The sequence below is a fragment of the Pseudophryne corroboree genome, chromosome 1 (assembly GCF_028390025.1).
Source record: "Pseudophryne corroboree isolate aPseCor3 chromosome 1, aPseCor3.hap2, whole genome shotgun sequence".
Classification (NCBI taxonomy): domain Eukaryota; kingdom Metazoa; phylum Chordata; class Amphibia; order Anura; family Myobatrachidae; genus Pseudophryne; species Pseudophryne corroboree.
In genome coordinates, this window is record NC_086444.1 from 564,181,110 (window position 1) to 564,208,898 (window position 27,789).

At 46.7% G+C, this 27,789-nt stretch overlaps 1 protein-coding gene across 5 annotated transcripts in view; it reads left to right on the forward strand.

The window, feature by feature from the left end:
• SLC24A2 (solute carrier family 24 member 2) overlaps window positions 1–27,789 on the forward strand; it is a 491,146-nt gene that overhangs the window by 423,160 nt on the left and 40,197 nt on the right. For all 5 annotated transcript variants that reach the window (XM_063914167.1, XM_063914168.1, XM_063914169.1 and 2 more), the window contains one exon: window positions 25,832–25,930. In XM_063914167.1, coding sequence (XP_063770237.1) covers window positions 25,832–25,930 — 99 coding nt within the window. The remainder of the gene's footprint in view (window positions 1–25,831; window positions 25,931–27,789) is intronic.

Sequence of the window (27,789 nt, forward strand, 5' to 3'; positions counted from 1 at the left end):
CCCTGTCGACCTAATGTCCATCTAACATATGGTGTCTATCTATTGACTGTCTAACTAGACACTATCTATCTTTCATACCGGAACCCTCCATAGCAGTTTCCAGTAACTCAAAACGAATCCCATGTATCTTACGCTTGATTTGTGAGAACACAAAGAAGTTGCAGGGAGCCAGGTCTGGACGGTACAGCAGATGACCAAGCTCCTGGATGCATTCATGGGCCAGAAACGTCACCATTTTCCTGGACTTGTGGGTAGGTGCATCGTGGTGATTGAGAAAGGCACCAAGAGTGTGAGTTTTCGGATGGCGTCTGGAAATGGCTTCCATCACTTGTGGCAGGCATTGCTTGGAGTACCAGTCCCTAGTGACGGTGCACTGTTGCACAAGTGGTATGGTAGTTACATGACCAGTCTTGGCCACAAAAACAGCCACCATCTCTGCTTAGCCATGCTGTGCTCACATCTGAACTTCTGTGGCAGCGCACCTCCAACTGAGGTCCACTGGGCCAACTGTTGTTTGGTCTCTGGGTCGAAACTGTAGATCCAGGAATCAATGCCACTGATGATCTCTCAGACCGAGTTTGAGTGACCACCATCACACCTGCTCAGCATGTTGCGGCACCAAGTCAGCTGATGGGACAGAAACCCAAGCTTTTCGTGGAGTATCAAGCAGAAGAATCCTGATGAAATTTCCTTCTCTAATTGTGCCACAGTAATCCTGGTGTCAAACTCGGTGATGGCGGACACAGGTCGACCGCAGCACTCCGCGTCTTCCAGGGACCTTTTCCGAAATTCTGCAAACCAGCAGTGGTTTGGGACGGTGCTTTCTCCCCAAAATCAGCTCGCAGATGGTCAAAACTCCTGCTGTCGCAGACCACTCTTGTAGTCGCAGAAGATCATGGCTCTCTAGTGGACTCTGTTGAACTCTATAACGAGTTTGTAAAGGAGGTGAACATGCTGACTCAGGGCCATCTTAACAGCAGTGTAGGCCCCTGGGCACAGCAATGCACTGGGCCCCCTAGCAATCCTCCAGCGGTAGGGGTGGGGGGTGCTATCAGCGACAGTAGGGGGTGTTCTATCTTCCGCTCTGCATGTAGGACCTGGGGTGTAATTCAGAGTTGATCGCAGCAGCAAATTTGTTAGCAGTTGGGCAAAACCATGTGCACTGCGGGGGGGGGGGGGCAGATATAACGTGCAGAGAGAGTTAGATTTGGGTGGAGTGTGTTCAATCTGAGATCTAAATTGCAGTGTAAAAATAAAGCAGCCAGTATTTACCCTGCACAGAAACAATATAACCCACCCAAATCTTACTCTCTCTGCACATGTTATATCTTCCACACCTGCAATGCACATGGTTTTACCCAACTGATAACAAAGTTGCTGCTACGATCAGGTCTGAATTAGGCCCTTGAAGCAGTAATTTCTGCTATTTACTCCTTTACTGCACAGATGGGGCTAAACTGTAGAAGGGCGCATTTGGCTGAATGAAGAAGCTCTGCTACATGACTTCCAGGGTGGTAGGGGGTGTTCAATACGTAGGGGGGGGGGGGGATATTGGAGTGGGCTTAATATTTAACATTTTCTGGTGGAAGGGCAGCTTGCTTGACTGCAGATATCTCAAGTTCCTGAAAATATATTTCTTAGCTTTGAATGGGATAAAAAAAACTAGAGTCCCACCTTTCAGAAGGTTCTAATGACTTGGGGATCAGAGTTCAGGAGCCAGAGCAATTCACCAGCAAAAATCTAAAACTGCATATTAGGCGGGTGGAGCTGCAGCAGGGACCGGCTGCTTGAAGGCTGATATCTCTGGTTCTGGGCATAGTAGAGACAAGCTGCCAGTGTCCACCACAAGGGGAGAGTCTTAAACCCTCAGAAAAACTCTAAGTCAGACAGAACCCGAGATATCTGGCTGGGAAGAGCAATTGACAGGCTCAGATGGGGACTACTGCTTTCAAGTCTGATATCTCTGGTTCCCCAGGGCCGATTTTCAAAAATTTGGTACCCCTGGAAAGAGGTGACCCTCAGCCCTTATACACCTGGGGCCCTTGGGCAAGAGCCCATTGAGCCCATACGAAAAGACAGCCCTGTGCTGACTTCTTCGGTGTGCAGTGCTGCTTATATAGGGTTCTGTTCCTTGATTTCATTGGATTTGGATTTTATTTTTAAGATGGAGAGAGTGTAGTTTACTTTAATGCCTGTGTGTACATATAGGGGTATATTTACTAACATTCGTAATTTCCGAAAATAGGTCAAAGTTCAATCACGAATGACATCGAGAGTGTAAAACTGCAACTTTTTGAATTTATTACGATGGATTTACTAAGCTGTCGTATTCGTGTTTTTCTTTTCTTCCGATGTCGATGTCATTCGTTTTTTTTTTCCTAATTTTACGGCAGTGATTAGCAAAACACTGCCGTTTTTTTTTACAATCAATCTCGGCCGGATCTGTGTGATCCGTGCTGGGGTTCTTTTTATTTTTTATTTTTAATTAAACAATGTAAAATCCCCCCAAAAAATGCGTGGGGTCCCCCCTCCTAAGCATAACCAGCCTCGGGCTCTTTGAGCCGATCCTGGTTGCAGAAATATGGGAAAAAAATGACAGGGGTTCCCCCATATTTAAGCAACCAGCATCGGGCTCTGCGCCTGGTCCTGGTCCCAAAAATACGGGGGACAAAAAGAGTAGGGGTCCCCCGTATTTTTAAAACCAGCACCGGGCTCCACTAGCTGGACAGATAATGCCACAGCCGGGGGTCACTTTTATATAGTGCCCTGCGGCCGTGGCATCAAAAATCCAACTAGTCACCCCTGGCCGGGGTACCATGGGGGAGTGGGGACCCCTTCAATCAAGGGGTCCCCCCCCCCCAGCCACCCAAGGGCCAGGGGTGAAGCCCGAGGCTGTCCCCCCCCATCCAATGGGCTGCGGATGGGGGGGCTGATAGCCTTTGTTGTAAAATAAAAGATATTGTTTTTAGTAGCAGTACTACAAGTCCCAGCAAGCCTCCCCCGCATGCTGGTACTTGGAGAACCACAAGTACCAGCATGCGGCGGAAAAACGGGCCCGCTGGTACCTGTAGTACTACCACTAAAAAAATACCCAAAAAAACACAAGACACACACACCGTGAAAGTATAATTTTATTACATACATACACACATACATACATACTTACCTTATGTTCTCACGCAGGTCGGTCCTCTTCTCCAGTAGAATCCAAGGGGTACCTGTTGAATAAATTCTACTCACGAGATCCAGGGGTCCAGGCTCCTCGGCAAATCCAGGGATAATCCACGTACTTGAATAAAACAAAAAAACGGTTGCCCGACCACGAACTGAAAGGTGACCCATGTTTGCACATGGGTCACCTTCCCACGAATGCCAGAAACCCACTTTGCCTTCTGGCTAAGTGGGTTTCTTCAGCCAATCAGGGAGTGCCACGTTGTAGCACTCTCCTGATCAGCTGTGTGGTCCTGTCTTCACTGACAGGCGGCACACAGCAGTGTTACAATGTAGCGCCTATGCGCTCCATTGTAACCAATGATGGGAACTTTCTGCTCAGCGGTGACGTCACTTTAGGTCAACCGCAGGGCAGAAAGTTCCCATCATTGGTTACAATGTAGCGCATAGGCGCTACATTGTAACACTGCCGTGTGCTGCCTGTCAGTGAGGACAGGAGCACACAGCCGATCAGGAGGGTGCTACAACGTGGCACTCCCTGATTGGCTGAAGAAACCCACTTAGCCAGAAGGCAAAGTGGGTTTCTGGCATTCGTGGGAAGGTGACCCATGTGCAAACATGGGTCACCTTTCAGTTCGTGGTCGGGCAACCGTTTTTTTGTTTTATTCAAGTACGTGGATTATCCCTGGATTTGCCGAGGAGCCTGGACCACTGGATCTGGTGAGTAGAATTTCTTCAACAGGTACCCCTTGGATTCTACTGGAGAAGAGGACCGACCTGCGTGGGAACATAAGGTAAGTATGTATGTATGTGTGTATGTATGTAATAAAATTATACTTTCACGGTGTGTGTGTCTTGTGTTTTTTTGGGTATTTTTTTAGTGGTAGTACTACAGGTACCAGCGGGCCCGTTTTTCCGCCGCATGCTGGTACTTGTGGTTCTCCAAGTACCAGCATGCGGGGGAGGCTTGCTGGGACTTGTAGTACTGCTACTAAAAACAATATCTTTTATTTTACAACAAAGGCTATCAGCCCCCCCATCCGCAGCCCATTGGATGGGGGGGGACAGCCTCGGGCTTCACCCCTGGCCCTTGGGTGGCTGGGGGGGGGGGACCCCTTGATTGAAGGGGTTCCCACTCCCCCAGGGTACCCCGGCCAGGGGTGACTAGTTGGATTTTTGATGCCACGGCCGCAGGGCGCTGTATAAAAGTGACCCCCGGCTGTGGCATTATCTGTCCAGCTAGTGGAGCCCGGTGCTGGTTTTAAAAATACGGGGGACCCCTACTCTTTTTTCCCCCCGTATTTTTGGGACCAGGACCAGGCGCAGAGCCCGATGCTGGTTGCTTAAATATGGGGGAACCCCTGTCATTTTTTTCACCATATTTCTGCAACCAGGATCGGCTCAAAGAGCCCGAGGCTGGTTATGCTTAGGAGGGGGGACCCCACGCAATTTTTTTTGAAAAAATAAGCACTTTCCCACCCCTTCCCACTGATATACATGCACGGATCTCATGGATCCGTGCATGCCTATCCAATCACGAATAAAAAAAAAAGGTCTGTTTTTTTTTAGCACTTTTTTACGAGTTGTAATTTTTCACGGCAGTGTTTGTTCTTTTTTGGCTTTGCACTTCTTAGTAAATGACCGAGATTCATACTTAAACAGCCGCGTTTTGACCGATGGTGTATTCATTCGTAATTTTTTACCTGAACTTGCAAAAAATTACGAATGCCCTCATCACTGCCGTGATTAGTGTTTAGTAAATTACCGAGATTAACCGAGATGACACTTTGAAGAAAAAACGGCATCTCGGTCAAAATCGGGAGCTTAGTAAATATACCCCATAGGGGTATATTTACTAACATTCGTAATTTCCGAAAATAGGTCAAAGTTCAATCACGAATGACATCGAGAGTGTAAAACTGCAACTTTTTGAATTTATTACGATGGATTTACTAAGCTGTCGTATTCGTGTTTTTCTTTTCTTCCGATGTCGATGTCATTCGTTTTTTTTTTCCTAATTTTACGGCAGTGATTAGCAAAACACTGCCGTTTTTTTTTACAATCAATCTCGGCCGGATCTGTGTGATCCGTGCTGGGGTTCTTTTTATTTTTTATTTTTAATTAAACAATGTAAAATCCCCCCAAAAAATGCGTGGGGTCCCCCCTCCTAAGCATAACCAGCCTCGGGCTCTTTGAGCCGATCCTGGTTGCAGAAATATGGGAAAAAAATGACAGGGGTTCCCCCATATTTAAGCAACCAGCATCGGGCTCTGCGCCTGGTCCTGGTCCCAAAAATACGGGGGACAAAAAGAGTAGGGGTCCCCCGTATTTTTAAAACCAGCACCGGGCTCCACTAGCTGGACAGATAATGCCCCAGCCGGGGGTCACTTTTATATAGTGCCCTGCGGCCGTGGCATCAAAAATCCAACTAGTCACCCCTGGCCGGGGTACCATGGGGGAGTGGGGACCCCTTCAATCAAGGGGTCCCCCCCCCCCAGCCACCCAAGGGCCAGGGGTGAAGCCCGAGGCTGTCCCCCCCCATCCAATGGGCTGCGGATGGGGGGGCTGATAGCCTTTGTTGTAAAATAAAAGATATTGTTTTTAGTAGCAGTACTACAAGTCCCAGCAAGCCTCCCCCGCATGCTGGTACTTGGAGAACCACAAGTACCAGCATGCGGCGGAAAAACGGGCCCGCTGGTACCTGTAGTACTACCACTAAAAAAATACCCAAAAAAACACAAGACACACACACCGTGAAAGTATAATTTTATTACATACATACACACATACATACATACTTACCTTATGTTCTCACGCAGGTCGGTCCTCTTCTCCAGTAGAATCCAAGGGGTACCTGTTGAATAAATTCTACTCACGAGATCCAGGGGTCCAGGCTCCTCGGCAAATCCAGGGATAATCCACGTACTTGAATAAAACAAAAAAACGGTTGCCCGACCACGAACTGAAAGGTGACCCATGTTTGCACATGGGTCACCTTCCCACGAATGCCAGAAACCCACTTTGCCTTCTGGCTAAGTGGGTTTCTTCAGCCAATCAGGGAGTGCCACGTTGTAGCACTCTCCTGATCAGCTGTGTGGTCCTGTCTTCACTGACAGGCGGCACACAGCAGTGTTACAATGTAGCGCCTATGCGCTCCATTGTAACCAATGATGGGAACTTTCTGCTCAGCGGTGACGTCACTTTAGGTCAACCGCAGGGCAGAAAGTTCCCATCATTGGTTACAATGTAGCGCATAGGCGCTACATTGTAACACTGCCGTGTGCTGCCTGTCAGTGAGGACAGGAGCACACAGCCGATCAGGAGGGTGCTACAACGTGGCACTCCCTGATTGGCTGAAGAAACCCACTTAGCCAGAAGGCAAAGTGGGTTTCTGGCATTCGTGGGAAGGTGACCCATGTGCAAACATGGGTCACCTTTCAGTTCGTGGTCGGGCAACCGTTTTTTTTGTTTTATTCAAGTACGTGGATTATCCCTGGATTTGCCGAGGAGCCTGGATCACTGGATCTGGTGAGTAGAATTTCTTCAACAGGTACCCCTTGGATTCTACTGGAGAAGAGGACCGACCTGCGTGGGAACATAAGGTAAGTATGTATGTATGTGTGTATGTATGTAATAAAATTATACTTTCACGGTGTGTGTGTCTTGTGTTTTTTTGGGTATTTTTTTAGTGGTAGTACTACAGGTACCAGCGGGCCCGTTTTTCCGCCGCATGCTGGTACTTGTGGTTCTCCAAGTACCAGCATGCGGGGGAGGCTTGCTGGGACTTGTAGTACTGCTACTAAAAACAATATCTTTTATTTTACAACAAAGGCTATCAGCCCCCCCATCCGCAGCCCATTGGATGGGGGGGGACAGCCTCGGGCTTCACCCCTGGCCCTTGGGTGGCTGGGGGGGGGGACCCCTTGATTGAAGGGGTTCCCACTCCCCCAGGGTACCCCGGCCAGGGGTGACTAGTTGGATTTTTGATGCCACGGCCGCAGGGCGCTGTATAAAAGTGACCCCCGGCTGTGGCATTATCTGTCCAGCTAGTGGAGCCCGGTGCTGGTTTTAAAAATACGGGGGACCCCTACTCTTTTTTCCCCCCGTATTTTTGGGACCAGGACCAGGCGCAGAGCCCGATGCTGGTTGCTTAAATATGGGGGAACCCCTGTCATTTTTTTCACCATATTTCTGCAACCAGGATCGGCTCAAAGAGCCCGAGGCTGGTTATGCTTAGGAGGGGGGACCCCACGCAATTTTTTTTGAAAAAATAAGCACTTTCCCACCCCTTCCCACTGATATACATGCACGGATCTCATGGATCCGTGCATGCCTATCCAATCACGAATAAAAAAAAAAGGTCTGTTTTTTTTTAGCACTTTTTTACGAGTTGTAATTTTTCACGGCAGTGTTTGTTCTTTTTTGGCTTTGCACTTCTTAGTAAATGACCGAGATTCATACTTAAACAGCCGCGTTTTGACCGATGGTGTATTCATTCGTAATTTTTTACCTGAACTTGCAAAAAATTACGAATGCCCTCATCACTGCCGTGATTAGTGTTTAGTAAATTACCGAGATTAACCGAGATGACACTTTGAAGAAAAAACGGCATCTCGGTCAAAATCGGGAGCTTAGTAAATATACCCCATAGTGTCAATTTAATTTAATTTGCATATTGACCTCTGATCTGCTACAAGGATTGTAGCTGCGACATTAAATGATTATCACCTTTAGCATGTTATTTATCTACTACCCAGATCCCCAAAGGGGCTCAAAGAGTTTGCATCCTCTCAGTCGCAGATGTATTAAGCCTGGAGAAGTGATAAAGCAGTGATAAGTGGAAGGTGATAACGCACAAGCCAATCAGCTCCTGTCATTTTTCAAACCTGTAATGATTGACTGGTGTGTTATCACCTTCCACTTATCACTGCTTTATCATTTCTCTAGGCTTAATCCCTCAGTTTGAACATAGGGGGTCATTCCGAGTTGATCGCTTGCTAACTGTTTTTAGCAGCTGTGCGAACGCATAGTCGCCGCCCACTGGGGAGTGTATTTTAGCTCTGTAAGTATGCGAACGCCTGTGCAGCCGAGCACTACAAAAACAGTTTGTGTAGTTTCTGAGTAGGTCTGAACTTACTCAGCCACTGCGATCACTTTAGCCTGTCCGGTCCCGGAATTGACGTCAGACACCCGCCCTGCAAACGCTTGGACACGCCTGTCTTTTTCCAACCACTCCCTGAAACCGGTCAGTTGACACCCATAAATGCCTTCTTCCTGTCAGTTTTCTTGCGATCGGCTGTGCGAATGGATTCTTTGTTAAATCCATTGCCCAGCACCGATCCGCTGTGTACTCGTACGTCGTGCCTGCGCATTGGGGTGCATACGCATGCGCAGTAGTGACCTGATCGCTGCACTGCGAAAAACAGCAGCGTGCAATCAGGTCAGAATGAACCCCATAGAACAAAAGGTGCTTATTGATTTTATCAGCAGAGCATCACAACTTGGATGACGTCACCCAAGTCCCTGTTGATTATCTGGTTAATTAAGTCTGGGCTCCTCCTTTTAACTTATATTCACATAATTGGGCATAAATTCCCCAATGAAATGATGACTTAGAATATGGAGTGTCATATTACTCTCTGCTATCTTAGCAGCAAAATGACTATAAATATCATACAATGTGAGATAAGATTGGCTAGATACTTCATATCTTTGAAATGATGCTTGTTAGAGATTTGCAACTTGCACCCCACCTGCGAATCCACTTTAGCTAGAAGTTGTATTATTTTTCACACGCTCCACTGTACTGGACATATGTTTTCAAGTCATAGACTATATCAAATATGATGTGCCTTTACTCTGGTGTAGGTAACCAGGTGTGAAAGGAATACACTTTTCCTTTACCCCCCACTGGGTGCTTCTTTATCTGTAAAAGAGAGACAAAAGACTATGGGGGTTATTCAGGTTTGTTAGCAAATCAAAAAAGTTAGCAATTGGGCAAAACCATGTTGCACTGCAGGTGGGGCAGATGTAATATGTGCAGAGGGACTTCGATTTGGGTGGGTTATATTGTTTCTGTGCAGGGTAAATAATACTGACTGCTTAATTTCTGCACTGCAATTTAGATTTCAGTTTGAACAAACCGCACCCAAATTTAATCTCTCTGCACATGTAAGCATCCTGAGTCCTAGCCATAAATTAGTCTATTGACAAGTGTGTGGCAGATTCTACATTGCTTACACATTCTGATTTTATGTAAGTCTCCTCCCGGAGAGTCCCGGAGGATGCAACTCACTCCAGTGGGATTGTTGTTGCTTCACGTTTTGTCAGCGTGGTGATGCCCCACACTGTTTAAAGATGCAATTTGTGGCATTTGACAGTGAGGACTGGGCTACACGTCATCATGGCCACACCCTATGCTGTTTAAAACAGCCTTTCACTGTATTTTACTGCAGGGCTTGAATGGCGCAATTCTGTTTGAATCATGTCATCTAACCTCTTTGCCACCCACTTCAGTCAATTAGTGGACAGAGCCAAGAGTCTTGGCTAGCTCTGTCAAGAATGCCAGTAGAGACTCTCCAAATGCGTAACTCTACAGGACATTCTGTGAGAGTTGGCAAGTCAAAATCGCAAGGAAAGTTAGTGCAAATCACAAGGTGTTAGCCACCTTGCGATCCTGATTCTATCCCGATGCGCACTCCTGCGGGGTCGGTATCACAAAGAAAGATAGACTGTGCAGGCAGGTCACTCTTGACTATCTAGTGTACAATCTAGTACAAAGTATAGTCAAAATTGGCACTTAGTCAAAATCGTACATAGTCCAAATTGAAAGTGCAGATAGTCAAAATCTGTACTATCCTTGCTATCTGGGCTCTGGGGGAGTTCAGAGTCCTTCTTTTGAATATACAGTAAAAGTTTTATACGTTTTCTGAGTCCTTCTTTTGCATATAAAAGTCTTGGTTCCGGTATGACTGGTCGACCATGTTATGGTCGACAGTCATTAGGTCGACCACTATTGGTCGACATTGACATGGTCGACACATGAAAGGTCGACACATGAAAAGGTCAACATGAGTTTTTAAACTTTTTTTGGTGTCGTTTTTTGCGTAAAGTGACTGGGAACCCCAATTAGTGCACCGCGTCCCCTCGCATGGTGCCTTCGCTTCGCTCGACATAGATTACCGTTCCAATCGTAGTCCACGTGGATCGTAAAGTATGGAAAAGTTCCCCAAAAGAAAAAAAAGTTAAAAAACTCATGTCGACCTTTTCACGTGTCGACCTTTCACGTGTCGACCATTTTCATGTGTCGACCATGTGTCATTGTCGACCATGCCAATGTCGACCAATAGTGGTCAACCTAATGACTGTCGACCATAACATGGTCGACCATCTGAACGGATACCAAAAGTCTTTGGGTACATCAAATAAAAGCACATGCATGTTTTGTTTGCATACATATTCTTTAAGCTTTAAGGTGTTGGGGCATTGTCCATATAAATTAATGTATTAATTACAGTTAACAGTTGGTAAAATCTAGTGTCATGCCCATTGTGTACACACGAGCCAGATTTTCTAGTTGTTACTGCAACCTTTATGGAGAAGTGAAAAAGACAACTTTTATTTCCTTTAAATGCATACATACATGCATTTCTTATTTTATGCCCACTGCAATTTGGCCCAGACCACCAGAAATTTAGACCCAATTCATGTTAACAAATAGAATTATCGGAATGGTCTTTGTGAAGTAGAATCATTTATATCCACATATTTATCTCTAGAGCTGTTATTCACATCAACTTTTTTACCTCAGAGCAAATTGAGCTAGGAGTACTGTTCCAAAGCCACCCTGGTCACTAGTGATGAGCGGGTTCGGTTTCTCGGAAACCGAACCCCCCCGAACTTCACGCTTTTTACACGGGTCCGAGGCAGACTCGGATCTTCCCGCCTTGCTCGGTTAACCCAAGCGCGCCCGAACGTCATCATCCCGCTGTCGGATTCTCGCGAGGCTCGGATTCTATCGCGAGACTCGGATTCTATATAAGGAGCCGCGCGTCGCCGCCATTTTCACACGTGCATTGAGATTGATAGGGAGAGGACGTGGCTGGCGTCCTCTCCGTTTAGAGTAGACTAGAGAGTAGTAGAGACACTTGATTTACTAATTTTGGGGAGCATATTAGGAGTACTACTTGCTGATAGTGTGACCAGTGACCACCAGTTTAATTAATCCGTTCTCTGCCTGAAAAAAAAACGATACACAGTGTGACACAGTCACATACCATATCTGTGCTCAGCCTCAGTGTGCCCTCAGTGTGCTGCATCATCTATGTAATCTCCTATATATTTGCCTTAATCTGTGACTCTGTGCTCGTAACGCTGGGCGGAGTCACAGAGCTGGGCGGAGTCAACTGCATCTGCTGCAGGGAGCTACTCCATACCCAGCGCCAGCAGCAGTCAGGTGCAAGACCCTACCTTACAGTATAGGAGGTGAGGATGGCCACTAGCTGCCGGCTGCTGTGCCTGTCCTCCCCCCCCCAATTCACCTGTGACAGCGGGCTGTGTGCTGTGCAGTGCGGGGTGTGTTTGTATATATGTGTGAATTGCGTGTGTGTGAGGTATGTCTGTGTGTGCGCACTTTATGGACGCCACTGCTGGGGGGGCCATTACATGCAAGGATGCTACTAATATAGGGGGGGCATTACGTATAAGGACGCTACTACTATAGGGGGGGCATTACGTATAAGGACGCTACTACTATAGGGGGGCATTACGTATAAGGGCGCTACTACTATGGGGGGGCATTACGTATAAGGACGCTACTACTATGGGGGGACATTACGTATAAGGACGCTACTACTATAGGGGGACATTACGTATAAGGAGGCTACTACTATAGGGGGACATTACGTATAAGGAGGCTACTACTATGGGGGGGCATTACGTATAAGGACGCTACTACTATAGGGGGACATTACGTATAAGGACGCTACTACTATGGGGGGGCATTACGTATAAGGACGCTACTACTATGGGGGGGCATTACGTATAAGGACGCTACTACTATAGGGGGGGCATTACGTATAAGGACGCTACTACTATGGGGGGGCATTACGTATAAGGACGCTACTACTATAGGGGGACATTACGTATAAGGAGGCTACTAATACTGGGGGGCATTACATATAAGGACGCTACTACTGGGGGGGCATTATGTATAAGGACTCTATTACTTCTGGGGGGCATTATGTATAAGGACGGTGCTACTACTACTGGGAGGGCATTACATGTAAGGATGCTACTACTACTGGGGGGGCATTATGTATAAGGACGGTACTACTACTGGGGGCACATTATGTATAAGGATGCTACTACTACAGGGGTGGCATTACGTATAAGGACGCTACTATTACCGTTGGGGGGCATTACATATAACTGCTACTACTACTGGGGGGCATTACGTATAAGGACGCTACTACTACGGGTGGGGCATTACGTATAAGGATGCTACTATTACTGTTGTGGGGCATTACATATAACTGCTACTACTACTGGGGGGGGCATTATGTATAAGGACACTACTACTATTGGGGGGGCATTATGTATAAGGATGCTACTACTACTGGGGGGGCATTATGTATAAGGATGCTACTACTACTGGGGGGGCATTATGTATAAGGATGCTACTACTACTACTGGGGGGGCATTATGTATAAGGATGCTACTACTACTGGGGGGGCATTATGTATAAGGATGCTACTATTACTGTTGGGGAGCATTACATATAACTGCTACTACTACTGGGGGGGCATTATGTATAAGGACACTACTACTATTGGGGGGGGATTACGTATATGGACGTACTACTACGGGTGGGGCATTACGTATAAGGACGCTACTACTACGGGTGGGGCATTACGTATAAGATGAATAAGATTGTGCTACATTGTGGCGTAATTTTAAATGGGGGTACTATTGTGTGGCCATGCCCCTTAGTTGTGAGACCACACCACTTTTCCCGATGCACAACAAAGGAATATGGGAGGGCGCCAAATTCATAGTTTGCAGGGGGGCGCCGAACACCCTAGCACCGGCCCTGGCCACCAGTAGCAAAAGTACACCACGGCCACTGACACTATCTGCAGGGAGGGGAACAGCGCTGATATGGAGGGTACTTGCAGGCAGCGAGTCGCCGCCCGCAGCTCCTCTCCCACCTACACACCATACCTGCCGCCTGACACCCACACCCCAGGGAGAGGGCGCTAGCTCAGGCACCGCTAGATCAGCATCTGCAGCATACAGACAAGGGCTGCCATGCTCAGCGGCAAGCGGTGCGGAGCATGTGCAGCGGGACAGCACCAGGACGGGACACGCACTAATCAACATTGCTGCTGGGCCGGAGCTCCCTCCGTCTGCAGCCTAAGGACGCGCGCCGCACCTCTCCAGGGAAACACCATGCCTGCCCGCCCACAGGGCTCCGGACGCTTACCTATGCTCCGCGATCACAGCAGCTGACGCTGCCATGCAGGATGGAGGAATGACGCCCGTCAGACGGGGCGGACAGTGTGCGGCGGAACGGGGCCAGGAAGGAATGCTGACCGCGACCCATTGCTGCTGGGTCTGAGCTCCCTCCCTCTGCAGTCACCATCTCACAGCAGCAGCCTGGAGGTTAGTGGCCACCACGACCCGCACATCCTTACCTCAAACATACCTCACACATACCTCACACATACCTCACATATACCTCACATACCTCACACATGAGAGCAAAGGTACACACTGTGACATCACACCTGTAGCCCACCCCTATATCTGCTAAGTACTCCCCGTCACTATGCCCTGTCACCCTCATCCTGCTCTCTAACTGCCTGTCTGTGTACTGGCCTTCACCCCTCTCACACCATCACCAACCCTCACTAACTACCACAGAGACTATGTGCACTGATATCTGCCCCTCCACCACCTGCAGCGCCCCTGGACCCCTCCCCATCCCCCGCAAACCCCCGCACCTGCCCCTCCACCACCCGTGGCACCCCCACCCACTGCGCCTTCGGACCCCCTACCCCACCCGCAGTGTCTTCCAAACCCCTCCCCCATCTGCAGCAGCCCCTCCCCCATCCGCCACACCCCGCATCTGGCTCTCCCCCGCCCGCTGCACCTTTGGATCCCCTACCCCACCCACGCAGCAGGCCCTTCCCAATCCGCATCGCCTACACCATTCGCAACAGCACCGCACCCGCCACTCCCCCACCCATGTTACCCCCGCATCCACCCCTCCCCCACCCACCGCGCCCCCTGGACACCTCCCCCATCCACTGCACACCCGCACCCACCCCTTCCCCATCTGCAGCGCCTTCGGAACCCCTCCTCCATCCGCAACAGCCCTGCAGCTGCCATCCCCCACCTGCGACACCCCTGCTCCTACCCCACCCACAGCGCCTTCATACCCCCTCCCCCATCCGCGGTCCCCACTCCCCAAACCCCTTCCTGTTGCAAGGGACTACGCCCCCTTCACCATCGGACGCCCTATCATTGTGCAATATTCAAACACTAACAAAATTAGGAATGCAGGTAATACTCCATATATTGAACCCCAGAAAGGCGTGCAGGGGTTAAGGGGGCGTAGCTCCTTCCGACGGTGTGAAGAGCGCCCGTAGGGCGCGATGAAGCACCTAGTACTGTATATCTGACTGTGCTGAGTGCTCACTGCTCACACAGCTTAATTGTGGGGGAGACTGGGGAGCAGATATAGCAGGAGTACATATTTTAACAGTGCACACTTTTGCTGCCAGAGTGCCACTGCCAGTGTGACTGACCAGTGACCACTGACCACCAGTATATTGTGATTGTCTGCCTGAAAAAGTTAAACACTCGTCGTGTGGTGTTTTTATTCTATAAACGCATTCTGCTGACAGTGTCCAGCAGGTCCGTCATTATATAATATATACCTGTCCGGCTGCAGTAGTGATATATATATATTTTTTATATCATTATCATCCAGTCTATATTAGCACTGCAGCAGACGCAGTACGGTAGTCCACGGCTGTAGCTACCTCTGTGTCGGCAGTCGCTCGTCCATCCATAATTGTATACCACCTACCCGTGGTGTTTTTTTTTCTTTTTTCTATCTTCTTGATACTAGTAGCTTACTTTAGGAGTCTGCAGTGCTGAGCTGACAGTGTCCAGCAGGTCCGTCATTATATAATATATACCTGTCCGGCTGCAGTAGTGATATATATATATTTTTTATATCATTATCATCCAGTCTATATTAGCAGCAGACGCAGTACGGTAGTCCACGGCTGTAGCTACCTCTGTGTCGGCAGTCGCTCGTCCATCCATAATTGTATACCACCTACCCGTGGTGTTTTTTTTTTCTATCTTCTTGATACTAGTAGCTTACTTTAGGAGTCTGCAGTGCTGAGCTGACAGTGTCCAGCAGGTCCGTCATTATATAATATATACCTGTCCGGCTGCAGTAGTGATATATATATATATATTTTTATATCATTATCATCCAGTCTATATTAGCAGCAGACGCAGTACGGTAGTCCACGGCTGTAGCTACCTCTGTGTCGGCAGTCGCTCGTCCATCCATAATTGTATACCACCTACCCGTGGTGTTTTTTTTCTTTTTTCTATCTTCTTGATACTAGTAGCTTACTTTAGGAGTCTGCAGTGCTGAGCTGACAGTGTCCAGCAGGTCCGTCATTATATAATATATACCTGTCCGGCTGCAGTAGTGATATATATATATTTTTTATATCATTATCATCCAGTCTATATTAGCAGCAGACGCAGTACGGTAGTCCACGGCTGTAGCTACCTCTGTGTCGGCAGTCGCTCGTCCATCCATAATTGTATACCACCTACCTGTGGTGTTTTGTTTTTTTTCTATCTTCTTGATACTACTAGTAGCTTACTTTAGGAGTCTGCAGTGCTGAGCTGACAGTGTCCAGCAGGTCCGTCATTATATAATATATACCTGTCCGGCTGCAGTAGTGATATATATATATTTTATATCTCATTATCATCCAGTCTATATTAGCAGCAGACGCAGTACGGTAGTCCACGGCTGTAGCTACCTCTGTGTCGGCAGTCGCTCGTCCATCCATAATTGTATACCACCTACCCGTGGTGTTTTTTTTTTTCTATCTTCTTGATACTAGTAGCTTACTTTAGGAGTCTGCAGTGCTGAGCTGACAGTGTCCAGCAGGTCCGTCATTATATAATATATACCTGTCCGGCTGCAGTAGTGATATATATATATATATTTTTATATCATTATCATCCAGTCTATATTAGCAGCAGACGCAGTACGGTAGTCCACGGCTGTAGCTACCTCTGTGTCGGCAGTCGCTCGTCCATCCATAATTGTATACCACCTACCCGTGGTGTTTTTTTTCTTTTTTCTATCTTCTTGATACTAGTAGCTTACTTTAGGAGTCTGCAGTGCTGAGCTGACAGTGTCCAGCAGGTCCGTCATTATATAATATATACCTGTCCGGCTGCAGTAGTGATATATATATATTTTTTATATCATTATCATCCAGTCTATATTAGCAGCAGACGCAGTACGGTAGTCCACGGCTGTAGCTACCTCTGTGTCGGCAGTCGCTCGTCCATCCATAATTGTATACCACCTACCTGTGGTGTTTTGGTTTTTTTCTATCTTCTTGATACTACTAGTAGCTTACTTTAGGAGTCTGCAGTGCTGAGCTGACAGTGTCCAGCAGGTCCGTCATTATATAATATATACCTGTCCGGCTGCAGTAGTGATATATATATATTTTATATCTCATTATCATCCAGTCTATATTAGCAGCAGACGCAGTACGGTAGTCCACGGCTGTAGCTACCTCTGTGTCGGCAGTCGCTCGTCCATCCATAATTGTATACCACCTACCTGTGGTGTTTTGTTTTTTTTCTATCTTCTTGATACTACTAGTAGCTTACTTTAGGAGTCTGCAGTGCTGAGCTGACAGTGTCCAGCAGGTCCGTCATTATATAATATATACCTGTCCGGCTGCAGTAGTGATATATATATTTTTTTTATATCATTATCATCCAGTCTATATTAGCAGCAGACGCAGTACGGTAGTCCACGGCTGTAGCTACCTCTGTGTCGGCAGTCGCTCGTCCATCCATAAGTATACTAGTATCCATCCATCTCCATTGTTTACCTGAGGTGCCTTTTAGTTGTGCCTATTAAAATATGGAGAACAAAAATGTTGAGGTTCCAAAAATAGGGAAAGATCAAGATCGACTTCCACCTCGTGCTGAAGCTGCTGCCACTAGTCATGGCCGAGATGATGAAATGCCAGCAACGTCGTCTGCCAAGGCCGATGCCCAATGTCATAGTACAGAGCATGTAAAATCCAAAACACCAAATATCAGTAAAAAAAGGACTCAAAAATCTAAAATAAAATTGTCGGAGGAGAAGCGTAAACTTGCCAATATGCCATTTACCACACGGAGTGGCAAGGAACAGCTGAGGCCCTGGCCTATGTTCATGGCTAGTGGTTCAGCTTCACATGAGGATGGAAGCACTCAGCCTCTCGCTAGAAAAATGAAAAGACTCAAGCTGGCAAAAGCACAGCAAAGAACTGTGCGTTCTTCGAAATCACAAATCCACAAGGAGAGTCCAATTGTGTCGTTTGCGATGCCTGACCTTCCCAACACTGGACGTGAAGAGCATGCGCCTTCCACCATTTGCACGCCCCCTGCAAGTGCTGGAAGGAGCACCCGCAGTCCAGTTCCTGATAGTCAGATTGAAGATGTCAGTGTTGAAGTACACCAGGATGAGGAGGATATGGGTGTTGCTGGCGCTGGGGAGGAAATTGACCAGGAGGATTCTGATGGTGAGGTGGTTTGTTTAAGTCAGGCACCCGGGGAGACACCTGTTGTCCGTGGGAGGAATAGGGCCATTGACATGCCTGGTGAAAATACCAAAAAAATCAGCTCTTCGGTGTGGAAGTATTTCAACAGAAATGCGGACAACATTTGTCAAGCCGTGTGTTGCCTTTGTCAAGCTGTAATAAGTAGGGGTAAGGACGTTAACCACCTCGGAACATCCTCCCTTATACGTCACCTGCAGCGCATTCATCATAAGTCAGTGACAAGTTCAAAAACTTTGGGCGACAGCGGAAGCAGTCCACTGACCAGTAAATCCCTTCCTCTTGTAACCAAGCTCACGCAAACCACCCCACCAACTCCCTCAGTGTCAATTTCCTCCTTCCCCAGGAATGTCAATAGTCCTGCAGGCCATGTCACTGCCACTGGCAATTCTGACGAGTCCTCTCCTGCCTGGGATTCCTCCGATGCATCCTTGCGTGTAACGCCTACTGCTGCTGGCGCTGCTGTTGTTGCTGCTGGGAGTCGATGGTCATCCCAGAGGGGAAGTCGTACTCGTAAGACCACTTTTACTACTTCCACCAAGCAATTGACTGTCCAACAGTCCTTTGCGAGGAAGATGAAATATCACAGCAGTCATCCTGCTGCAAAGCGGATAACTGAGGCCTTGGCATCCTGGGCGGTGAGAAACGTGGTTCCGGTATCCATCATTACTGCAGAGGCAACTAGAGACTTGTTGGAGGTACTGTGTCCCCGGTACCAAATACCATCTAGGTTCCATTTCTCTAGGCAGGCGATACCGAAAATGTACACAGACCTCAGAAAAAGACTCACCAGTGTCCTAAAAAATGCAGTTGTACCCAATGTCCACTTAACCACGGACATGTGGACAAGTGGAGCAGGGCAGGCTCAGGACTATATGACTGTGACAGCCCACTGGGTAGATGTATGGACTCCCGCCGCAAGAACAGCAGCGGCGGCACCAGTAGCAGCATCTCGTAAACGCCAACTCTTTCCTAGGCAGGCTACGCTTTGTATCACCGCTTTCCAGAATACGCACACAGCTAAAAAACCTCTTACGGCAACTGAGGAAGATTATCGCAGAATGGCTTACCCCAATTGGACTCTCCTGTGGATTTGTGGCATCGGACAACGCCAGCAATATTGTGTGTGCATTAAATATGGGCAAATTCCAGCACGTCCCATGTTTTGCACATACCTTGAATTTGGTGGTGCAGAATTATTTAAAAAACGAGAGGGGCGTGCAAGAGATGCTGTCGGTGGCCAGAAGAATTGCGGGACACTTTCGGCGTACAGGCACCACGTACAGAAGACTGGAGCACCACCAAAAACGCCTGAACCTGCCCTGCCATCATCTGAAGCAAGAAGTGGTAACGAGGCGGAATTCAACCCTCTATATGCTTCAGAGGTTGGAGGAGCAGCAAAAGGCCATTCAAGCCTATACAACTGAGCACGATATAGGAGGTGGAATGCACCTGTCTCAAGCGCAGTGGAGAATGATTTCAACGTTGTGCAAGGTTCTGCAACCTTTTGAACTTGCCACACGTGAAGTTAGTTCAGACACTGCCAGCCTGAGTCAGGTCATTCCCCTCATCAGGCTTTTGCAGAAGAAGCTGGAGACATTGAAGGAGGAGCTAACACAGAGCGATTCCGCTAGGCATGTGGGACTTGTGGATGGAGCCCTTAATTCGCTTAACAAGGATTCACGGGTGGTCAATCTGTTGAAATCAGAGCACTACATTTTGGCCACCGTGCTCGATCCTAGATTTAAAACCTACCTTGGATCTCTCTTTCCGGCAGACACAAGTCTGCTGGGGTTCAAAGAACTGCTGGTGACAAAATTGTCAAGTCAAGCGGAACGCGACCTGTCAACATCTCCTCCTTCACATTCTCCCGCAACTGGGGGTGCGAGGAAAAGGCTCAGAATTCCGAGCCCACCCGCTGGCGGTGATGCAGGGCAGTCTGGAGCGACTGCTGATGCTGACATCTGGTCCGGACTGAAGGACCTGACAACGATTACGGACATGTCTTCTACTGTCACTGCATATGATTCTCTCCCCATTGAAAGAATGGTGGAGGATTATATGAGTGACCGCATTCAAGTAGGCACGTCAGACAGTCCGTACTTATACTGGCAGGAAAAAGAGGCAATTTGGAGGCCCTTGCACAAACTGGCTTTATTCTACCTAAGTTGCCCTCCCACAAGTGTGTACTCCGAAAGAGTGTTTAGTGCCGCCGCTCACCTTGTCAGCAATCGGCGTACGAGGTTACATCCAGAAAATGTGGAGAAGATGATGTTCATTAAAATGAATTATAATCAATTCCTCCGTGGAGACATTGACCAGCAGCAATTGCCTCCACAAAGTACACAGGGAGCTGAGATTGTGGATTCCAGTGGGGACGAATTGATAATATGTGAGGAGGGGGATGTACACGGTGATATATCGGAGGATGATGATGAGGTGGACATCTTGCCTCTGTAGAGCCAGTTTGTGCAAGGAGAGATTAATTGCTTCTTTTTTGGTGGGGGTCCAAACCAACCCGTCATTTCAGTCACAGTCGTGTGGCAGACCCTGTCACTGAAATGATGGGTTGGTTAAAGTGTGCATGTCCTGTTTATACAACATAAGGGTGGATGGGAGGGCCCAAGAACAATTCCATCTTGCACCTCTTTTTTCTTTCATTTTTCTTTGCGTCATGTGCTGTTTGGGGGGTGTTTTTTGGAAGGGCCATCCTGCGTGACACTGCAGTGCCACTCCTAGATGGGCCAGGTGTTTGTGTCGGCCACTAGGGTCGCTTAGCTTACTCACACAGCTACCTCATTGCGCCTCTTTTTTTCTTTGCGTCATGTGCTGTTTGGGGAGTGTTTTTTGGAAGGGCCATCCTGCGTGACACTGCAGTGCCACTCCTAGATGGGCCAGGTGTTTGTGTCGGCCACTAGGGTCGCTTAGCTTACTCACACAGCTACCTCATTGCGCCTCTTTTTTTCTTTGCGTCATGTGCTGTTTGGGGAGTGTTTTTTGGAAGGGCCATCCTGCGTGACACTGCAGTGCCACTCCTAGATGGGCCAGGTGTTTGTGTCGGCCACTAGGGTCGCTTAGCTTACTCACACAGCTACCTCATTGCGCCTCTTTTTTTCTTTGCGTCATGTGCTGTTTGAGGAGTGTTTTTTGGAAGGGCCATCCTGCCTGACACTGCAGTGCCACTCCTAGATGGGCCAGGTGTTTGTGTCGGCCACTAGGGTCGCTTAGCTTACTCACACAGCTACCTCATTGCGCCTCTTTTTTTCTTTGCGTCATGTGCTGTTTGGGGAGTGTTTTTTGGAAGGGCCATCCTGCGTGACACTGCAGTGCCACTCCTAGATGGGCCAGGTGTTTGTGTCGGCCACTTGGGTCGCTTAGCTTAGCCATCCAGCGACCTCGGTGCAAATTTTAGGACTAAAAATAATATTGTGAGGTGTGAGGTGTTCAGAATAGACTGAAAATGAGTGGAAATTATGGTTATTGAGGTTAATAATACTTTGGGATCAAAATGAACCCCAAATTCTATGATTTAAGCTGTTTTTTAGGGTTTTTTGAAAAAAACACCCGAATCCAAAACACACCCGAATCCGACAAAAAAAATTCGGTGAGGTTTTGCCAAAACGCGTTCGAACCCAAAACACGGCCGCGGAACCGAACCCAAAACCAAAACACAAAACCCGAAAAATTTCCGGTGCTCATCACTACTGGTCACTACATAATTTGTGCTGTGATTGGTTGCCACTGTAGTCACATGACACCACGTGGGATTGTAAATCATTACTAGCTGCCTGAAGAAACAAACCAAAGAAAAATGGTAAATACAGAGAACAGGGGCTTACACACGGAGAGATGTATGCTTACTTTCTAAGCAATCTAACTAGGTTGCTTATAAATTAAGCACGGATTTCTCCATGTGCATGCCCCACAGTGATAGCAATGCGCAGCCCCGCACGTCGCTATCGCCGGTTCTAGATTGGCCTGCATGCACAATCTAGTTAGATCGCTCCCCTCACCGTTGGGTGAAGTGAGCGTCGCCCCCCCCCCCTCCCTCGCTCAGCACACATCGCGCTGTGTGCGGAGCGGGGGGACAGATGTGTGCTGAGTGTTCTGTGATAGATTGCTCAGCATAAATCTCCCTCTGTGTACCCCCCTAACCTACTTATAGGTATCCTCAGTGATTTATGTTTAAATATCAAAACATTTTTTTCATGTGATTGCTGCTGTAAATAGTTTGTGCTGTAACTGCGATCTTCCAGTAAAATGTTACTACTCAATTGATTGTGCGTTTGTTAATGTATATATAATTAATCATATTGTGTAAGATGCCATAAGCCCTATCATTACTTAAGTTACATGATGACTTGTGCTTTACTGGAAACTATCAACCATCTACATTATAGCGTTTTCCATATTTATACTATATTAAATGGTTATGATAAGTAGGAAAGACAAAGTAGTGGCAACTCATAATGAGCTACACTCTTGCAGGGCGTTCATACCTGACTGTACCTGTTAACTATGTTTACAATGTAACATGATGTAATCATTGTCATAGAAAATACTACATTATGAAATAAATAAGCAATGTAACTTTAAGACATACTGGGCAGAATGTACTAACATACATCGCCTATCATCGCAGCAAAGCTAATCGCTTATGCACTAACATATCCCCACAACCTCCTCCTCCCCCGCAACACAGCCATTTGCCAGAAGGACAAATGGCTGTGTTGCGGGGGAGGAGGAGGTTGGGGGATTGTGGAGCGCAGCTGGAGGCTGACGTGATACGGTAAGAAGACATAAAAAGACACCCCCCTCCCCCCCACATTGATACGCGTGTGGGTGGCCGGGGGTCAGTACATTTGAAAATGCTGTAAAACCTCCAAAAATGGGGGTTTTAATGCATTTTTCCTTTAGTACATCCCGCCCCCTGAAATGCACATGACCTGTACAATACAGGAAAATTGTATTATAGTCCTAGAAATGCAGTTCCACCATTACTTACCTTGTTCCCACAGATTTAGGTTTACAAAAATCACTACTGTAGGAAGCACAATTTAGATCATAATGAAAATATTTATCCTGTACTAAGAACCCCTGTATTTGACCTTTCAGAGGACTGAAGTATCAAAATATTTAGGAGCGGGCAAATAGATATCTGCACGAACATATACCCTCAGAGCAGAATATAAAATAGGCTAAAGATATATTCTGTTCATTCATTTGGTGTTTTGGGAGAGACACTTCTGGATATAGTAACCATAGGGCAGCCTCTTTTTTACATAGCTGCGTAGATTGTGGGAATACAGGAAATATTTTGCTTTCGTTGTATATACCCTCAGAGCCACACAATTGATTGCTTTAGAAAGAGTATTTGTAATGAGGCATTTTCAAAAATGTTCATTTAAAAGTTAAATTAATCAGACTAAGAAATACAAAGTTGAGTCAGTTGATTGCAATTGCAACCAACACACTTAATTCAACTACAAATCAGACACGTATTATTGACATTGGATACCGGCAGTCGAAATACTGACGGCAGAATCCTGACACTACTCTGAATGACTGGCCGGGATCCTGGCATTAATCACTATTCCAGCGCAACCTCCAGGATCCCAAAGGAGGATATGCTGGGCTGGCGAATGGGGTGGGGGTGGGGGGGGGTTAGGTTTAGGCTATGTGGGGGGGATAGGGGGTTAGAGTTAGGCTGTGGGGAGGGGGACTTAGGGTTAGGCACCCCCAAGGAGGGTCAGGGCTAGGTTTAGGTTGCAGGAACGGGTGGTTAGATTAAAGGTGCCCATACACTAGACGACCTGTAAGCGGTGCATTCTCGATAACGATTTCCCTTGAACTCCCCTACCAGTCCTAGGTAATCTATATAGTACAGTACACATAAGATATATTTTAAGATCTGGGAGTGGCTACATCCAGGAGCATGCTGTCATTGAAGATAGCTTTAGATCTTCCCTGCAGCACCCTTCGGGCCCGGTGGCGACTGTTATATTCCCCCTTGGGTGGTGGCGTGGACAACCAACTGAGTGGGTATACCAGGCTTGGGTCGGGACTCTGACCTACGCCATTTCCCGGCTGTCGAGATTCCGGCGTCGGTATTCTGACCACCGGGTTCCCATCAGCCGGTAATTTTATCGTATACCTCTAAAACTCTATGCACACTTTATATCTGCCCCACCTGCAGTGCATACTTGGAGTGTTTCCTTGGTTTGTATTATCTTGACATAGGTTGCTGTATATTTTCTGAACTGAGAGACCATAACTATTCTGTGCTTTACTTTTTATTTAATTACCTTTCCCCCATTGTCAGTGTCTATAAATGTTACAGAGAAATGAGTCTCCTGATCTGTATAGGTGAAGGTGATGTGTGGGTTCTGAAGAAATAAAGAGGAATATATATAAGAATTCAATACTTGAATACCCTTCATGAGGTTCTACAAGTTATATTTGTATGAACTATAAAAACCTTCTAATTATTTTTAATTACTCTTGATGTATGCAGATGTGTTTTTCTTCCAGACACAGAATTAATCCTAACTCTATTTTTATTTGTATCTTCTTAAAATAATATGTGATAAACAAGACATATGAAGTACAATATGTCCCAGAAAGCTTTATGTACTGTATAACTAATGTTGCACTGCTCTGCGGTTAACAATATATAATGTACTGCGTATAGGTATCCGGTCTATAGATCTACACTAAAAAGGTCTACAGTCAATAGGTCGACATGCATTAGGTTGACAGGTCAAAAGGTAGACAGGAACAAGTTTTTTGTTTTGTTTTTTTTAAACTTTTTCATACTTACGATCCACATGGACTACGGTTGAAAATAGTAACCTGTGCCGAGCGCATCGGTAATGGAACGAGGCACCTTGCCCAAAGCATGGCAAGTGAAGCAAGCCGTGCAAGGGGAAGCAGTACACTAATGGGGCTTGTTTGTGGCAGAACAGTGACAAAACACCCAAAAAAGAAATAAAAATAGTGTTAACCTTTTTTGCGTTGGCCATTTCCATGTCTACCTTTTGACACTCAACTTTTTCTGCTGTCTGCCTATTCCATGTCGACCTTTTGACCCTGTCAACCTATTGACCCTGTCAACCTAATGCAAGTCAACCATGGTTTGTAGACCTTTTTAGCGTAGATCTAATAATCTACACCCCTGCATATATTAGATGTTTTACAAGCATTTAGGAAACAGCAATATGTATGTTACTCTAGCACTCAGGTTCTCATACTCGGTCCTCAGGACCCCACATAGTGCATGTTTTCCAGGTCTCCTCACAGAATCGCAAGTGAAATAATTAGCTCCACCTGTGGATCTTTTAAAATGTGTCTGTGAGTAATTAATACACTTGTGCACCTGCTGGGTTACCTGCAAAACATACACTGTGTGGGGTCCTGAGGACCGAGTTTGAGAACCACTGCTCTAGCAGAATTGGTCTTTTGGTGTTAAAGCCATGAGAAAGTGATATCACTATGCTCAGTGATTTATTGCTTGTCCTTCATTCCTGGTCCATACAGTACATTACCTCCTTCTATTACTCATGACTGTTTGTTGGTCTTTTTGAGCAGGCGTAACACAATCATCCACTGTTGTGTAGTACACTGACTTAGCATTGCAGCTATGTTTTCATATTATTGATTGCAAAAAAAAAACAATAACCATTTATTTTCCAGCTCTCTCTTAATATTTAATGACTATGTCTAAAATTATCCCCTATAACGCAGATATATTTCTACTCAATATTTTTAAGGGAGATTCAAAGAGAAGGCTTCGATTTTGCATAAGATGGCAAAAAAGAAGTGTCAGGTGGAGGACAGCGAGAGACTAAACGGCGCTGCCAGCTATGTAGGTAAGTATGTATTATTCACTGTAATATCTATGATGTGGCCTACTGTAAATGATAGGAAATTATAAAATAAACACCATATCAATATGTTGTTGTGTGAAGAGTGCACCTAATTTTTAAGTTTTAAACACATAATCATATCTCCCAGTTTTGGAGGGTCAGGACATTTGTGAGATGTTGCAGCGCCGCACACTATTGGGGCAGTTGTCTCTACAAACTCAACATCATAATTTGGAATTAATAAAAAAAATAAAAAAAAACAGACCAGTTGGTGTGGCCACGCTTACAGGAGGGAATACATACGTGTTACCAGCGGCCGGGATCCCGGCTGCCATGATTCCGGCTGCCATGATCCCGATAGCCATCTGCAGATTGCATTAGAGATAAAGTACTAGCCACTCAGCTCCTAACGGCCAGGTTACAGGCTGTTTGAAAAATGACAGCTAGGATCTGATTGATTGGTTGGTAGTTTATCTCTCTCCACTTTATCTTTCTCCAAGGCTTTGTACATAGACCCCTGTGTATGGGGATCCTCATTCATCAAATTCCACAAACTGAAAGTTCTTGGAATTTGCCTGAAGAAACCTAAGCCATCTGCAGATTGCATTAGTTCCCAGAGCCCCGCTCCTTCCTAGGCGAAGGAGGTCCTGGTTGTGAAGAGCAATCCATTTGAATCCATCTGCCCCCTCCTGCAGTGTGCATGCGTAAACTCAGTTCAAACATGTGCACTAACGATGCCAGGTCAAACTCAGCAGTGTAGCATTCTGTTGCTAGTAATTAGCAACAGAATCAGTAGTGATAGGGATTACAGGGACAGATGCTGTTTAGAGTGACTGTTTCTTTACCAGTGCGATATAGAATTTGTTTAGTAACCACCAACGCTTCTCGCAGCAACACGGGTACATAACTTACCTTCCCATTAGCAGTATGAGTAGGCTTACCATACTATCCCCTTAAATTGGGACAGAGTTTCTGTGGCTGGCCTAATTGAAGCCAGCATTTCCCATGGTTTAATCAGCCACAGAACCTTTGTAATTCATGAGTGTCCCAGTTTAAACGGATAGTATGGTAAGCCTAACTATGAGGGAAAAGGGTATCTGGTCTCTAGGTCGATCACACTTAGGTCGACATGCATTAGATCGACATGGTCACTAGGTCGACATGTTCTAGGTCGATGTGGCAAAATGTCGACAAGAGTTTTTCACAATTTCTTTCATTTTTTTAAACTTTTCATACTTTACGATCCACGTGGACTACAATTGGGAACGGTAACCTGTGCTGGGCGCAGCGAGGCACCTTGCCCGAAGCTCGCTCGCCATGCAAGGGGACACGGTGCGCTAATTGGAGTTCCCACTCACTCTCCGAAGAAAACGACACCAATTGTTGTTTTAAAAACCTCATGCCGACCTTTTGTCATGTTGACCTAATGCTTGTGTCAACCTATTTTGGGTGTCAACTTAGTCACTGTCACCCAATAGTGATTGACCTAGACACGGTCGACCTAAGTGTGGTTGACCCTATGAACCACACCCAAGGAAAAGGACCCTTGGCCACATTATGTATGCCAAACCACATTTAAATCCACAAGACCATTGTAAGAGTGATGTGAAGCCATTCCTACTTTAGGATGTCCCCACCTCTTTCAGAACAATCAAACCATTTTGTGTTAGGTACAGTTTTCTATGTTAGGATAGAATCTGGAGTTGTATCTTTCTGAGGTGAACCGATTTCCCTGTCCACTGGCTTTCACAAAGTCTTGAATAGTCCTGAGCTTGTCTCGGGTCCACTAACCTGGTCATGACCAGGGTCGAGCCTGCGACCAACCCGAGTAGTCTGCAGTCTGAAAGCGCTAAAAGTAGCAG